At 39.7% G+C, this 18,441-nt stretch overlaps 1 protein-coding gene across 14 annotated transcripts in view; it reads right to left on the reverse strand.

The window, feature by feature from the left end:
• NRXN1 (neurexin 1) overlaps positions 1 to 18,441 on the reverse strand; it is a 1,901,072-nt gene that overhangs the window by 1,147,553 nt on the left and 735,078 nt on the right. For all 14 annotated transcript variants that reach the window (XM_073672110.1, XM_073672115.1, XM_073672114.1 and 11 more), the window contains one exon: positions 17,565 to 17,726. In XM_073672110.1, coding sequence (XP_073528211.1) covers positions 17,565 to 17,726 — 162 coding nt within the window. The remainder of the gene's footprint in view (positions 1 to 17,564; positions 17,727 to 18,441) is intronic.

Consider the following 18,441-nt stretch of genomic DNA (forward strand, 5'->3'; position numbering starts at 1 on the left):
CCATCACGAGGTAACTGTCCCTAATAACAAAAAGAGCATATCCCCAAAAAATGAAAAAAATGTGAAACTGTCTTATTCTGGGATATGCCGGTTTCCAGAAGACCACAAAGCCTTTAGATGATAAAATTAGCATAATAAAGAAAAATAAAAGCATAAAACTTCTAGGCTATAACATAGGTATAAAAACTTCAAATGCCAATTATCATCACACTTCTATGTGCAATAACCCCTACTTCAGCTTAGTGAATCCTGGCAAATTACTCTAAGGAGCCTAATAATATATTTGCTCATCAGCAATCCCTCGGAGGCCAATTTAAAGCTCCACCAGCTGCTCCTAACATGTTGCCGTCTGCAATGTTTCCACAAAGATGCGAGGATGCTAGAGTGCTATGTCATAGGAGACTGGGACTCAGAATCATACTACTTGTTATTAACTGTCTTGGACGAGGATCTTGGTAAATCCCCAGTTTCATACATATTCTAGGTTTTTCCTGTATTGAATGGCACATTGCATCTAGCCTTAGAACACCTTCGTAAAACAGTGGGTACAGACAGTATTCAGACCCCTTTAAATTTGCCACTATTTGTTTCATTGCAGCCAATTGGTAAATTCTAAAAAGTTCATTTTTTTCTCATTAAAGTACACTCTGCACCCCATCTTGACTGAAAAAAACAGAAATGTAGAAATTTTTGCAAATTTATTAAAAAAGAAAAACTGAAATATCACATCGTCATAAGTATTCAGACCCTTTGCTCAGACACTCATATTTAAGTCACATGCTGTCCATTTCCTTGTGATCCTCCTTGAGATGGTTCTACTCCTTCATTGGAGTCCAGCTGTGTTTAATTAAACTGATGGGACTTGATTTGGAAAGGCACACACCTGTCTATATAAGACCTCACAGCTCACAGCGCATGTCAGACCAAATGAGAATCATGAGCTCAAAGGAATTGCCCAAGGAGCCCAGAGACAGAATTGTGGCAAGGCACAGATCTGGCCAAGGTTACAAAATAATTTCTGCATTACTCAAGGTTCCTAAGAACACAGTGGCCTCCATAATCCTTAAATGGAAGAAGTTTTGGACCAGCAGAAGTCTTCCTAGACCTGGTCGTGCAGCCAAACTGAGCAATTGTGGGAGAAGAGTCTTGGTGAGAAAGGTAAAGAAGAACCCCAAGGTTACTGTAGTTGAGCTCCAGAGATGCACTAGGGAGATGGGAGAAAGTTCCACAAAGTCAACTATCACTGCAGCCCTCCACCAATCGGTCCTTTATGGCAGAGTAGCCTCTCCTCAGTTCAAGACACATGAAAGCCCACATAGAGTTTGCTCAAAAATACATGAAGGACTCCCAGACTATGAGCTATAAGATTCTCTGGTCTGATGAGATGAAGATAGAACTTTTTGGTGATAATTCTAAGCGGTATGTGTGGAGAAAACTAGGCACTGCTCATCACCTGCCCAATACAATCCCAACAGTGAAACATGGTGGTGACAGCATCATGCTGTGGGGGTGTTTTGCAGCTGCAGGGACATTACAATTGGTTGCCATTGAAGGAAACATGAATGCGGATAAGTACAGAGATATCCTGGATGAAAACCTCTTCCAGAGTGTTCTGGACCTCAGACTTGCCCGAAGGTTCACCTTCCAACAAGAGAATGCTAAATAACAAAGGAGTGGCTTCAGAACAAATCTGTGACCATTCTTGACTGGCCCAGCCAGAGCCCTGACCTAAACCCAATTGAGCATCTCTGGAGAGACCTGAAAATGGCTATCCACCAACGTTCACCATCCAACCTGACGGAACTGGAGAGGATCTGCAAGGAAGAATGGCAGAGGATTCCCAAATCCAGGTGTGAAAAAATTGTTGTATCATTCCCAAGAAGACTCATGGCTGTACTAGCTCAAAATGGTGCTTCTACTCAATACTGAGCAAAGGGTCTGAATACTTATGACCATGTGATATTTTAGTTTTTCTTTTTTAATAAATTTGCAAAATAAAAACTGTTTTTTTTCAGTCAAGATGGGGAGCAGAGTGTACTTTAATGAGAAAAAAAATAACTTTTTAGAATTTACCAAATGGCTGCAATGAAACAAAGAGTGAAAAATGTAAAGGCGTCTGAATACTTTCCGTATCCACGGTATACCTTAGAGTCAAAGAAAAACTTCTTACCATGGCACACAGAGAGCCTAAGACTCCTTGGTATATGTGCAATCTCTGTACAGACTCGATGTATGTAGCATGACTCCACATATGTGAGTCTTGTATGTAGCAGCCTATATTCCGCTGACAGATATATAATGTAGGTCTTTGGCACTGAATTTTGTGGCAACATGTTTCTAAATAAGCTTAGATTCCTGGAGTTAACAAAAGCTATTCTAATGATATCACAGTATCAAGAAATTACTGCTTAAAATTATACTATGGATTATTTAAGGATAATTACAATTATATTTATAGAGGACCTGTCAGCAGGTCAACAATGGACAGTTTTTGCTCTTAGTTTTTCCCCACTGGTCCCCTTAGTATTTTGGATTTTTTTTTTTGCTTTTTTTAAACTTGAACGATGCTCGTTCCATCTCCTGGGATGTGTTAAAACTTCAGGCTTTATTTGAATTTTTTTTCCAATAAAGCATTAAGTTTTAATACATCCCAGGAGCTGGAACGAGCATCTTCCTACATTTTCCATTACTTCACGTATGGCCTGACGTGGTTCCGTACACACTAGACTCCTCTGCAGCAGTGGTGAGCAGGCTTTTTTCTATTTTTGTTATTTTTTAAATCTGCAAGGAGGTACTACAGATATGGGCCTCTTTATTTAGTGCCATTATTTATCTCTACATAGAGGACGTGGCTCACAGGATAATAATGCAGAGCGGCCTAATGACACACCCCCAGAGAATCCTGTGTGCACTGTCCCCTTTGTAAAAAAAAACAAAAAACATTACAATTAAAAATTAGCACTGAATAAAAAGCCCATATCTCTAGAACCATGTGGCGTGTTAAAAAAAAAAAGAATAATGCGAGCAGTAAAAATTAACTAAGAGAAAATAATGGCCACTTTTCACCCAGTGACAGGTCCTCTTTAAATGATAATACCCATTTCCTCTTCAGAGCATTATGTAGAGTACCATACCCAATTTATGATAGTATTGGAAGTTGCTTCCTCATCTCTTTTGCTCTGAAGAAGCACTCCATCTTGCATTCCCATGTCTAACTAACAATGTGGCGCCCTTATTACTACAATTCCAAAGTTCTCCTAGTCCTAATATTGATAAAGAGGTGGGCTCATGGGAAGATCTTGGGGAGCATCATCCAGGAGATTAAACAGGAGAATGACTTCAAGGGCTTTACACACACATGTAGACAGCCAGAAGTTGGTCACACAGGAACATGGTGCCCTCTCCTGAATACACAAACACAGGGAACTCCCAGAGGTTCAATGTTGGATCAAATAACATGAAGCATGGCATCTATGTCAAAAACAATAGGGTGGCAATGGGGTCCCTGGCAAGGACAACAAAGCTGGGGTGGGGCATGTATTAAAGGAAATAACAGCAATCCATTTTGCATTAAGAATAGAATCATAGAATCATAGAATGGTAGAGTTGGAAGGGGCCTCCTGGGTCATCTGGTCCACCCCCTGCTCAAAGCAGGATTCACTAAATCATCTCAGACAGAGATATTTAGATCTCTGATTTAGATTTAGAATATTTAGATATAGTGCTGGGTTAATACATTTACTCTATTGCCTTAGTTTAGGAAAGTCTACCTATGACTCTTTCCCAGTAAGTCACGCACTGGTCTATTATATGGTGAGAATTTTAAACATTTTATTTATTCTAGAGTTATGGAAAGAAAAGACTAGACCCAAAATTTAGGACATACAAGCAGGTGTACAAGCACACAACTCTGCCATTTTTAGAAGGACTATATAGTAAATCAAGACACCAACAAACCACTTCCATCTCCTTCCTCATGAGATTCACCGAGCTTCCGATCCCCTGTTGAGCTGTTGCTAAATATAAGAAGGAAGGTCAAGGACAAAAATGAGCACCTAGAAAAAAACCTTTAAAGTCCTTTAAAATGCCACAAATAACATATTGTCGTGTCCTATTAGTCAGTTCTGCTATAACTCTAAAAAATAATTTTTAAATATTTACATTAGACAAGAAGACAAAGAGATAATATGGATTTCTGGTGCCGTAAACGCACCTTGAATATTTGCAGACTGCCTATCCATCAGGTCTTTATCTAACTGCAAAGAGCAACCATGCTCTTTAAAGGTTCTTCGGCTGAAAATGTCAGTACAATCTTTGCCTTGATCAATAGTTCTATATTCTCACTTTTTGGCATCTTCTTCTTCACGCTCTCATCTGCGCAGTTTATCTTTCCAATGAATATACCATTCTTATCTTCTATCTCAGCTTCCAAGTACACAAAACCCACAAACTCCACTTAGTTTACTGTGAATAATCCGTTTGCTTTGTTGCTGGTGCCACAACTATCCCTTTTATCTGAGATTCTGGCCTATACTTGAAATTTATATTTGGTAGCAGTGTGTGAAAAAAAGATATTCGATCATCTATAGACTCAAATAAAGGGATTTATGGCTTCAGCAAATAAAGGTTATTCTTTGAAGTTTTTTGTTGCATTTTTTTTTACCTTGAGTAGTTTTTAAAACACTTATGGAAAGAACAAGGACATGTTACTTATTTGAAGCAGATCTTGAAGGGATCTTCTCCATAGTAGGCACTGTCCGATCAAAATACTTCAGAATAATAAAACTCTTCCAAAACTTCTTACAATTTTTTTCAAAATTGCTTTAGTAAACTTTTCATGAAAAGTCGAGAAGAAGGACTCCTCCAAAAACTACCTCCTAAAGATAGAGCTTACCTGGAATGGTTTCAACTTGAATAACTCGTCATTTCTGAACACCTTAAAAAAGTCTGTCTGAATGTAGACTTAATTAGCATCAAGAAAATGTGTGCGCAGGGGAGTGTGCGCCACCTGTTCCGTCTTGCAGAGGAAAAAAAGCTTTTTTTTTTGTGGAGTGAGGCTCAAAGTTGACATTGCCGGTTCTGTCAGAACCAAGGATATCAGTGCACCAGACTAGGGTAATATCTTTAAAAGTTTACAATGGCTGGCATGGGTGACGGGGGGTTTAAACAGACTGCCATGAAAAGTGATTGGTGGTTAGTGGTTAAACCTGTCTTCTGATTGGTGCAGTGACAAGCATTTGTGAATAACCAAACCATATAATTGGTCTTTGACACTGTCAACCATAGTGGCTTCCACTGTCCAGTGTATCTGTGGAACCACCACCAGGAACAAAGCTGGGGTGCCTCGGAGAGTTGATAAAAATCTTCCCTGATCATCACATTCTGCTTTCTAGAATATAGAGATGCAGCAGAAAGTATATGATGAAGTCAACTAAATTTCAACTAAATGACAACGGCAGGCAGAACTCAAAACCATGAAGAATTCAAAAATAAAGTATACAATGCAAAATAACCTTTATTTGCTAAAGCCTTTATTCTGTTTTATGAATGCTGTAGTTTTATAATCTTAGATATCAGCTGTAAAATATGTATTATACCTAGCTGTTCTCGATAAGCGGTGTTCTTTTAATTTGATTCAAAATACAAATTAAAATGTTGGGCCAATAGCTCAATTTTCAGGAAAATGTACATTTTTTTTCCTAAAGGTTTAAAGAAGAAAAAAGATGAAGAAAAAGTTTAAATCGAATTTTAGAATATACGGTAAGTTAGATAAAATGATTTTAGATTTTTATTAGAGATGAGAGGATCTTTTGAAATTCAAACTCGCTGGCTTCACCAAATTTTTCCAAAACATTAGATTTGTGGTGAATACATTTGCGTAGAGGAGAGGAGAGAGAGAGAGAAGATGCCGCTGACCATAAGAGCTTACACTCTACAAGAGAGAGCGAGTAAGAGAGAAAGGGAAGACCCCAATGATCATACAAGTTTAAACCCTGAAGGAGAGAGAGTGATAGAATGAAAGAGGACCCCGCTGATCATAAGAGCTTACACTCTACAGGAGAGAGAGAGAGGACCCCGCTGACCATAAGAGCTTACACTCTAAAGGAGAGAGGAACCCGCTGATCATAAGAGCTTACACTCTACAGGAGAGAGAGAGGATCCCGCTGACCCGTAATGATCTGTATAACGATGCACGCCTATGTGTTTCTGTGTCTGGGTCGTTAACAAGGTCGTTGGTAAGGTGTCAAACACAGCGATGCATGCTACCCAGCGGGACCTCAACGATCAAAGAAATGTCCAGGCCATTCCGACACGACCAGCAATCTCACAGCAGGGGCCTGGTCGCTGCTACGTGTCAAACGTAGCGAGATCGCTACTGAGGTCGCTGTTGCGTCACAAAACTTGTGACTCAGCAGCGATCTCGCTAGCGATCTCGCTTAGTGTGACGGGGGCTTTAGGCATGTTGAAATCCAACAGCCCAGTCCTTCTTTACATCAACATTTATAATTGAAAGAGGATTGGGAGACCCAATAAATAGCTGGTAATTAGAAGTCCCCTACAGATTGAAGATTAAGGTATATTATTAAATACCTTGGATTCTTCATTCTGAGCTGTAGACTACAGAATCCAACTGATGCTTCAAGGAACATAAAACCCCTTTATAGAGAACCTGACAGCTTCGTGCTGCCTGATTCACAATCAGCTGTATGATCTCAGTGAGGTATGATTGACTCTGAAATGCTGGGGCATTATAGAGAAAAACGTATTATAACAGCTGCCGGGGACCGAGCTGCACGAGAGACTAGTCGAACAGGTGGGTCATTGGCAAATTCTCAATGGCCATTCCCCTGGAGTAACAAGTCTTTCCCTATATGAACACATAGGGAAAGACCTGTCAATCCAGGGCGGTGGATGGGGAGAAGTGACCAGGAACCCGACAGTCTCCAGTGTAGATCGATCTCCAGCGACCTTTAATCCCTTCACCCCCTTGTGATTTCCCATTTTTGCATTTTCGTTTTTCGCTCCTCGTCTTCCCAGAGCCATAACTTTTTATTTTTCTGTCAACATATAGCTGTCTGAGGGCTTGTTTTTTGTGGGACGAGTTGTACTTTTGAACAACAATAATTATTATTATTGTTATAAACAACACCATTGATTTTACCATTTAGTGTACTGGGAAATGGGAAAAAAAATTGCGGTGAAATTGAAAAGAAAAGAGCAATTCCACAATAGTTTTTTTTTTATTTACCATGTTCCCTAAATGCTAAAACTGACCTGCCATTATGAATCCGCAAATCAGTACAAGTACGCAGATACCAAACATGTATAGGCTCTTTCTTATTTAAGTTGAGAAAAAAAAAATCTAAAGTTTATAAGAAGAAAAAAAATGTCGCCGAAAAAATGTTTCAGAAATCCGTAGCGTCTCCATTTTTCGGGATCTGGGGCTGGATGAAGGTTTACTTTTTGTGCACCGAACTGATGTTTTTATTGATTCAAATTTGGGGTAGATACGATGTTTTGATCGCCCGTTACTGCATTTTATTGCAATGTTGCGGTGACTAAAAACGTAATTCTGGCATTTTGATTTTTTTTCTTGTTACGCCATATACCGATCGGATTAAATTGCTTTATATTTTGATATATTGGACAATATATATATATATTGCTGCCCTGCTATGTGTGGCATAAATCATAAACTCCTATGAACGTCGGTCTTGGACTGGTGTTCATAGGAGAATTACAATGATAGGCAAGGGGGTCTGCAGGGTCTGTCATAACAACCCATCGGCGAGGGGCAATCACGTGATAGGGGTGTGTCTTATGACACACTTCCGGCTCGTGTGATTTAAATGCCACTGTCAGAGATTGACAGACAGCAACATTTAACATTTTAAAAGCTGTGGGTGGATCTTGGATCTACCCGCAGCTGTTAGAGGCAAATGACAATTGATCAGATCAGCTGTCATGTGCAGGGAAATATGCGGGCTCAGCACCAGAGCACGCATTAAAAGCAGGGAGACTACCATGGACGTACCTATATGTTCGAGGTCATAAAAGGGTTAAAGTATATATATATATTTTTAACATACCTGGCTGAGATCATACAGCCAGTGTCTTCTACATGCTATCCATGGATCAGCAGCATGTATAACCTGTCAGGTTCCCTTTAAGCTTGGATTATACAGAGTTTCTGTAATAGTCACAAGATGAATCAAGACCGGGTTTCCCATTGATATTGCATTGTGATTTTACAGTGACTTGAACAGTCTTTGCTAAATATCATCTTGACCATCACATGATATGACGACTTCATAGATTAGACTGCAAGTCCTGAAGTTTGGTAGCCAATTGGGATGAGCAAATTTAAAAAAAAAAAGCTTGTAAATTGGTTCATGAACTAGGAATCCAGATTTTTATTTCTGGCTCCAGTCTATGTGTATTAGGTGAGACTATTTTATTAACTCCATATTAATGTGTAAGTGTAATACATTTTGCCCTCTGCCGGACAGTTTTACTGTACAATATATTTATGAATTTCAAATCCAGAAAATACCTAAGCTTGTAGCCATTTTCTTTCTCATCCTTACTGCACACATTTTAAAATTAGAGACAAATTTACGGCCCATTTTATACCACCATGTTTTAAAGATGAAGAGCGGGATGAATCAAGCTAAGGTACGTTATTATCCTGTTGAGATTTTTAGTAGAGGCCCTATTAATTTTGTGGGTTAATATACCAGGATGATCAAGCTGAGGCAGTATTTCTATTTGTTTGCAATATACTAGATTAATTGAGTCCTGAAATTCTGGGCTGCTTTATTTTTCATTATCATTAATTTTATTCTAGAAGTTTGTGGCCGGTTGATTAATAAAGTGAAGAATTATATTCCACGAGTGTAGGGATTTTTTTAATCCTGCAAATATCAATGACAATATTGATCACAATTTTATTTATTTTTTTTGTTTCTTTACGCTCAGTTATTTTGCTCATTTACAAATTAAAAATAGTCAATAACTGGCTACCAATTTTTCATCAAACTTCACGTTTGAATTAAATAAAACTCGTCACTTGCCATGAATAAATCCTTTCCTTTCTTACCTGTTGGAAACGGCGCTGTTCTCCTTTAGTCTGGTATTGGTTATTTTTGTTACTGTCCCCCTCAATTACTGAGATATGGCCCCCCTCTTCCGTTTATATAAATTTAATGGCTGATTAGTTAAGGCGCTTACTCCAGAAAACTGGCGTAAATGCCTTAATAAGTCGCAATATTTCTGCAGCCTTTGCAAAATAATATTGCGACTTTTGGCTTTTATACGCTAGTCCCAGCCAACTTCGCCAATATGGGCATAGCATGGGTGAGACGGGGAGTGGGCACGCCCACCTCTCAAACTCATCATAAAAAAGGTGTAACCTACTCCAGATAAGTACACCAGCCCCCGGCTAGCATACATTTCTGGTGGCGGTGCACGCTAAGTATCAGACGCACATCATTCATTAGAATTTCAGTCACTGATGATTCTCAGTCAATGGTTAGGGGTAGAGATGAGCGAAATTCGGGTTCATACCGGACAGTTAGTTGCCATGTTCGGAGTTCCGGGGGAAGACTGGAAGGAGAGAGAGAATTTTCTAGCTCAAAAGTTTGGATCCCATTCTTTTCAATGGTTTTCTGAATCAAGTTTGGGTACCGTTTTGGTACCCGAACCGAACTTTGGAATAAAGTTTGTGTCGGGTACCAGAAACCGAACTTCCATGGGTCCACTCATCCCTAGTTAGGGGCTGTAGAGGAATACCACTTTATGGATTTCAATTACTCATCATACAAATTCAATGCATTATTTTGACAAGTTAGAGAAACCTCTGCTAGACTGTACATCACAACCACTTGACAGCCATATATAGACAAATATAGCATAACCATACCCAACACAATATTATATATTTTTTCAAAGCTGGTCATCTGCCACCACTTTTGTGATTTGTCCAGCTAGAAGGAAATGTTAGGAAAAACTTCTCCATTACTACTTATTGCCTACACAACACTGTTTAGGATAAATAACCATGAAAAGAAATAGGACACAAAAAGTGCTCACACAGTGAATCTTTCAAAATTAATAAATACGATAAAGAAGGGTTACCTTGTATAGTTGTGCTAACAACTCATGAATATCATGGACTGTTACTTACAGAGTGCTGCCGCATTCCATACAGTATATCTTGCACGCTAGCTGACCAGGGTTGCTGCGCTGAATACAAAACTGGATAAATATCCTTCGAAAGGAAAAGGCAATAAGGATCCGAGGTGGCACCAATCCAAAAGGACTTTAGTAGACATGCAGTTCTTTACTAATGTTTAAAAACATAACGCGTTTCAGAGCCACTCTGAAAAGTATTATGTTTTAGACATTTAAATAAAGAGCTGGTTTTGGATTGGTGCCACCTTGGATCCTTTTTTTTTTTTTTTCCTTTTGGAAGACATTTATACAAATATTGTTTATGAGAAAGAATGTACCTGTGCTAGAGCGTCTACTCCATGGCAAAGAAGCTGTATGTAAGCATGCCCCTCTGTGTATACTATACTTACATGTGTTGTGATTTATTATATTTTTTTAAGTATGTTGTTCCATATTATTTATCCATTATCAGACTAGACTGAATTTCATTTTTTAGTAACAGTGAGAGTGCTGTCTGCTCCATGTTCCCAATGTGTTACCCACATGGTGTCCGGACTGACGTTTGGTTTGCTCCGGCACTATAGATACAAAAATTACATTTGTTCTATAATACAGTCCTATTTTATAGTTGCTCAGCTATTCAGGCTGCATACTTTCATGCCTGAGCAGCCTTCTTTTCTGCCAGACACCATTCTGATACCTTGAATGTTAAATGTTTAAAACCAGACACCACTTTAATATTATGTGCTCTACAATTTTAAAGAATATAATATAAATTTTTTATGCTCTGAATCACGCTAAATGCTAGCACACATTACTAACACAAAAAAGCCTAACATGGAAATATTTTTTGGGAAAGAAATATTTTCTAAAGCAATAGCAGGAGTCATTCCATGCAGTAAGATTTAAAGGAAATGTCAACCCTTCAGCTACATTTTGACCAAACTTCCATGATCATTAGTTGGTTCATTTAACTTTTGATGATTTTAACTTTTTATTCTTTATAAAGAACTATAGAGATGAGCAAACCTGAACTTAAAAGATGGAGGTTCGTACCAGACAGTTAGTGTCCGGTGCTAAACGCTGAATACGGAGTTCTCCCGGAAATCTATTGCAATGTTCGAAGCTTCGGGTGAAGTCAGAGAAAGAGATATTTTCCAGCTCAAAAGTTAAGATCCCCATTGTTTTCAAAGGGGTTCAGATTCTGGTACAAGTTCGGGTACAGTTCTGGTACCTGAACCGATCTTTGGAATAAAGTTCGGGTTGGGCACCTGAACCCGAACTGCCATGGGTCCGGTCATCCCTACAGAACTACAACTCTCCTGCAATTCTCTGCAGGTAAAGGGGTTTTCAAAAATCATAAAAAAATAAGGCAGCTAATATGATTAAATAACAACAAAACCTATACTCACCCACGGACCACACTCCAGTGTCACTGTGCTTGTGCTCTTCACTATATTTTGTTCACTTTGCATGCTATCTACACATATGACCTCTGCAGCCGATCACTTCCCTATGAGGCCAATGATTGCCTGCAGTGGCAATATGTGAAGAAAGCAAGTCATTGCTGAAAAAACAGCACTAAAGACCAGCAAGGAGCGGCAAATTATCAGTTCTGGAAAGGCAGGCAATAAAACGAAAGAACATACATTTTTTTTTATTTTTGCACCAAATGATCTGCCTTTTGGAAATGTTCAAATTTTGTAAGATCATTGAAAACCAATTTAAAACTTTCTGCCTGCCTACATCTACCGGTGGAGCGAGCTTGCTGCATATTATTTATACTACAGTAACCACTGTTTATTAAATGTACTTGGCTTTTCTTTTTCCCCACTCTTACTCTTTCACCATGCTTACATATGCCATTACAGTTTTAGCTCCACTAATCCTCACTCTCCTTCGCTATCCCCAAACCTCAGCACCCTCTAACCACATAATTATCTTTCCTTCCCTCTTACCTCCTCACCTGACCTCATCTGCCGACCTGCTCCTCAACCTCAGATTTCTCCTACTAAAACATAAAACAAGGCGTCCACTCTCCTTCTCCCACCTGTTCTCCCTCTCTCTGCTTCTCCTCACTGCTAGCGACATATCTCCCAATCCTGGATCCCCCCAGCTGATACCTCCCATTAATTCCCCCTCCTATCGCTCCCAAACTAATATGAACTATCACAATCTCTCCTATATAAAACCCGTGCCCTTGACGACCACCCCCCAGCTCCCTCTCTCTGGAATGCCTGCTCAGTCTGCAATAAGCTCTATGTCATTCATGACCTCTTTACCTCTTGCAATTTCTCCTTCCTGGGCCTCAGCGAAACATGACTGACACTGCCTCCCCTGCTGTGCTGTGTTACGGTGGCCTCCAATTCACCCACACTCCTCGCCCTGGTAACAGACATGGTGGAGGAGTGAGTCTTCTCCTTTCTACCAACTGCACCTTCAACCCAATCCCTCTTCTACCCTCCCTTATCCTCCCTTCTTTTGAAATCCCCTCTGTATGCATCTATTCTACCTCCAACCTCCAAGTGGCCGTCATATACCGACCTCCGGGCCCGGCCACTGCCTTTATTGACCAATTCTCCACCTGGCTTCTTTACTTTCTCTCTGCTGACATTCCCACCATCATCATGGGTGACTTCAACATCCCCACTGACACCCAAAAGTCTGCAGCCTACAAATTCCTGTGACTTACTTCATCTTTTGGACTTACTCAGTGGCCCTCCTCAACCATCCACACAGACAGACATACATTAGACCTTATCTTCACCTGACTCAGCTCCCTATCAAACCTCACAACCTCCCCTCTCCCCTTATCTGAACACCATCAACTCATGTTCTCATCACTGTCCTCCTTACCTGCCACCCATGTCCAGCAACTAGAAGGCACCCGCAGAAACCTTGCCCATCTAGACACTCACACATTCTATGACTATATTCTACCACTAGTATTCATATCTTCACTCCACGACACAGACAGAGCAACCGCTTTCTACAACGCCACTTTCACATCAGCTATTGACGCGGTCACCCCTCTCATGCATGGCAGAGTGCAACGAATTAATAGACAACTCTGGCACAATATCTTTGGAAAGTGTCCAGGGTGGCGGAGTGGCATTGGAAGAAAACACATTCGCAAGATAACCACCCTTAACCTTTCTCCTCCGTACTTCTCCGAACTAATATCCTGATATCTTCCCTCCCGTAATCTCTGATCCTCCCAAGACGTCCTTCTCCTTCTCTCCTCCACACTTATTTGTTCCTCTCCCAATTGCCTCCAAGACTTTTCCAGAATATCCCCCATCCTCTGGAATTCTGTGCCCCAACATGTCCGACTAGCCACCACATTCGGATCCTTCAGATGGAACCTGAAAATCCAGCTCTTCAAGAAAGTTTACAACCTGCATTGACCACGCTGCCAACTCAACACCACCGGAGCTACTGCAACTACCCCCCCCCACCAACCTACTGTCTCCTTCCCCATCATCCTGTAGAATGTAAGACTGCAAGGGCAGGGTCCTCTTCCCTCTGTACCAGTCTATCATTGTTAGTTTGTTTACTGTAAGCGATATCTGTATTTTGTATGTAACCCCTTCTCATGTACAGCACCATGGAATCAATGGGGCCATATAAATAAATAATAACAATCACCAGTAAGCAGAAAGCTCCGGCATCCCCCTTTATTGGTCACTGAAGGGCAACTATAATTTTGTCATTTAGTTCTGTATGGTAAATTTGAGAAAAACTGAGCTTCTTACAGTAATAGCAATGTAATAAAATTATTCAGCACAGAATCATGGATATAAAAATGACATGAGGTTAAATGGTGAATATCACTGAAGGACTAGACCTTTTTAAAGGGGTTCTCCGAGAATGAGATTAAATTCCATCCCTGATATAATTTGAACTGCAGCCAGCCCTAGTCACACGTTAGCAACGGTTGCAAATTGAAGACATACAGCTCCCAAGACCTGTGTCTCAACCGGCAAGATCTGTATCACACATCTCAGTTGGCGGCTGGGAGCACAGCTGTCATTTGTGAAGAAACACATCTCTTCCTCACTGAGCACAAAGGGGGTTACCTCCTTTACTCCACGTATTTGGTTTCCAGTTGGGCACAGTCAGTTTCTGTGCTCTGCTATAAAGCTGTCAGACTGACGGAGACAAGGGTGAAGATGGAGCTCTCCTCCTCGAGCACAAAGTGGGTTAAAATAAATTTCTTTACATATTACAGTCGTGCTCCTGGACGCCAAGGGGGTTTATGTGATACAGCTCTTGTCAGTTGAGACGCAGGTCTCAGGAGTTGTATGTCTGCAGTCTGTCCTGACACATTACTATGAAGGACTGCAGTGTGAATTCTATCAGGCACTCTATTGTATCTCATTCTTGAAGAACCTCCTTTAAGGACTGAGTTATCAAAATAAATTGTGTGTACTATCTAGCATTTCCACAGATTACATTTCTGGTTTTTTTTTGCACTGTTAATTTCTGTTTATTTTTGCACTGTTTTAATAGGGAGCCAACACCTTAGCTTGGAGAGTGAAAAGCATTCTAAAATAAAAAAAATATTCTATTCAAAGGTTTACAGCCTCCCCCACCTTCATTAATTTAGATCACTATGGCTCTGATTCATCAAGTACGGCATTTTTGATGTGGAATCATGCTGGAGTCAGATGTTCCTGATTCATTAAGAGGAGCATGACACTTAATGAATCAGGAGCATCTGAAAAGTGGCGTGAACCTCGCCTCAAATCTCACTCCAGTCGGGGAGTGGCGTTTGCCACACAACTACCCCGCCCACTTTGGAGTTGGGTGTAAGGCTATGTGCCCACGATGCAGAAATGCTACATATTTTTTCCGCTTCTCCCTGGCAGGAAAAACGCATGCGGTTTTTACATGCATTTTTCCCGCCAGGTAGAAGCGTTTGTCAAGCGTCTTTGCATGCATTTCTGCATGAAGGTTATCAAGCGCTTTTCCAAGCGATTTTAGCATCACTTGGAAAGTGCTTGACAACTTGTTCACACTATATAAATCCATGCAACCGGCATGGATTTATAGTAGTGTGACCAAGTTAGTTAAAAAAAGAATAAGAATGGTAAAAAATATAAAAAAAGAGATTATACTTACCTTCCGATGGCCCCCAGTGTTTTCTCCGCTGCGTCCGGTGTCTTGGGCGGCTCGCGGTGGTGTGAAGGACCTGCGGTGACATCATTGAGTCATGTGACAGGTCACATGACTCAATGACATCATGGCAGGTCCTTCACAACAACGCGACCCATACAGCAGACCAGACGGAGGGGAGAAAACACCGGGAGGACATCGGAAGGTAAGTATAATCTTTATTTTTTATTTTAAATTATTTTTTTTACAGTTTCTATGGTACCCAAGTCTGGAGGAGAGTCTCCTCTCCTCAAGACCTGGGTACCATCCGCACATTGAACCGTGTGATATCCGCTTGTGCAGATGCAGTGATTCGGATGTCACGCGGTCCAATGCAAGTCAATGGCGGCGATTACGCTGTGTGTCCGCAAAATTAATGGACATGCTGCGTATTTTTCCTTAATGATAATCCGCAGCGGATTATCATTGGGGACCATGGGGCACGTATTACCAAGTGTTTTTTAAGCGTTTTCACTGCAGAAATTCGGCGGCAAAAACGCTTGAAAAACGCATAGTGGGCACACAGCCTAAGTGGTATGAAAATGGCAAAAGTTGTAAAATTTTAGCACAGTCTCATGTTGCACCAACATTTTGAAAGTTTCAAAGCTTTTTACGATAGAATTCTGGAATGAAAGCGTTGATGAATTGGGGTCTTTTATGTATGCAAAATATCTGTCTTACTGGAATTTTAGGTGTCTGTAAAGTATAATCATCTGGCTTTGCTTAACATGAAATCATCATAATGTGTTCTGAATTCCTGATAAGCTGGCGTGGGACTTCTGTTTATATGCAGCAGCTGATCAGAGCATGGAGGGATACAGTATTAACAAATAGAGCTTCATATGTGTATTTTGCAGCTTAAACTACAATATAGTTAAAGGAAGTGTGCCATTAGTTTTTTCGTTTAATGTATTTTTTTTATTTTTGGTATTTTATTCATATCACAATCTTTATTGATAAAACATTAATAATCTTATAATTTTCACACTAGCTAGCAGGACTATTTTAGTCTCATTCCTCCTGTTATTTACGGTTATCATTACAGGATGGATTATAGTGACAAGTAACATCTCTATATATAGCTGATAACACAAGATCCACCAATCACAATAGGCAATGTCACAATTTTCCCTGCTCCTCCTCCCTTCATAATGACTTGCACATGCTCAAAAGATTCTTCCACATACAAGATTAAGGATGTGAGTCAGTCTATTGCTGTTAATATACGTGTGCATTTCCTGAAAGAACAGGAAATATCAGTCTAGAATAGCCCCAGTGGCCAGTATGAAAATTGCAAGATTTTTATATTTCTTCATATAGATTGTAATGTAAAAAATAAACAAAGGATTACCAAAATGAAAAAAAAAAACATGAACATAAAAATCTGATTTAAAAAGTAGATCATTGGTCATAAATTGTGCACTAAATGAACAGGAAGTGGCAGTCCAGAATAGCCCCAGTGGCCAGTGTGAAAATTGCAAGATTTTTATATTTCTTTATACAGAATGTAATATAAAAATAAACTAAAAATTACCAAAAAAACAATAAAAAACCTGAACCTGAAAACCTGATTTAAAAAGTAGATCATTGGTCATAAATGTTCACCAAATGACCAGGAAGTAGCAGTCTATAATAGCCCCAGTGGCCAGTGTGAAAACTGCTATTTTTTTATATTTCTTCAAACATATTGTAAAATAAATAAAAAAATCAACAAAAAGATAACAAAAAAAAACCCTGAACATAAAAACTTGATTTAAAGAGTAGATCATTGGCCATAAATGTTCACCAAATGAGCAGGAAGTAGTAATCCAGAATAGCCCCAGTGGTCACTCTGAAAATTGCAAGATTTTTATATTTCTTTATACAGATTGTAATATAAAAAATAAAGCTAAAAATTACCAAAATTAAAAAAACAAACACTTAACATAAACACCTGATCTAAACATTAAAGCATTAGTCATAAAACAGTGCTAAATCAGCAAACACTGAATAAATAATACAGCACAAGGATCTACATGTGCAGAAATCAATTTCCTCATTCATGGAAAGAAAAACTTAAAGAAGACAGACTTTAGATATGAAATAAAAATATATTGAGATAATATATAATTACACGGCAACAATTGAAGGCAAAAGTGTTCATATGTCCCAAAAATTATTCTTCAAGCAAAAAAAGGAAAATCAATATTATTTCTTGTACCTTTATTTATTGCATTGTATAAAGATACACTTACCTCCTTAAGACAGCCCATAAAGTTGTTACTGACCGGTGAGCCCGGTAGGTCAGCCGTGCTGGGGCTACCTCCAACATAGAAAAAGTCATCTGAACCCAGCATGGTGTAGTCTTCTTGAGTGTAGCCTGTTGTGGTCAGAATCCCATCCACTGAGATTGTTACCTACATAACAAAGCACAGGGAAAGGACACGCTATACTCAGACCTAAATACTGCAGTTCTGGGATGTGCCTGATTTGAAACCTAGTTTGGAAATCCATTTTCATGTCTGTTTTAAGTTTGGTCTTGGATTCTAGATTTCATCTTCCCCTAAGAGGTTCTAATCTACTGTATTTCAGCTGTTGTCTGATTAATGATCTAGTGTCAGTATTGTCCCTACAGCAACTGAACAGTTATTCAGCAGACACAAAAATGGTGTTAGTAAAATGCTTTCTAGGTTAGTTCAGCTGTTGTACGTATTAGTAAGTTTAGTAGTCTGTCATTGACTAGTTAAAACATGCGTTACGGGGAAGGGGGTAGACATAAATGACGCAAGCGGTTATAATAAGCAACCACCACTGTTTGCACTGATAACAAATGAGCAGCAGCGATAAAAGAAACATGCAAAACGTAAAACAAAAGAAAACGCAACGTAAAGAATGTTTGTAGCGCACTCTAGTGTGCACATGCCAGACACACTACAGACCAGGAACAAAGGACAAAAAAGGGGGGAAAGAAGTAACAAGACTGCTTGTGATGGATAAAGATGTGTGGACATTACAAAGTCAAGCGTTTCGTGCCATGCATTATGAATGGTTAGAGAGTGGCCGAGCCAGTAGCCACCTGGGCCAGCCAGAGGTTAGCCTTGATTTGGTTAATTACAGCTTGATGCAAACGGT

This window comes from Phyllobates terribilis, unplaced genomic scaffold (genome assembly GCF_046119375.1).
Source record: "Phyllobates terribilis strain yellow unplaced genomic scaffold, ASM4611937v1 Scaffold_3__8_contigs__length_932513732, whole genome shotgun sequence".
NCBI lineage: Eukaryota > Metazoa > Chordata > Amphibia > Anura > Dendrobatidae > Phyllobates > Phyllobates terribilis.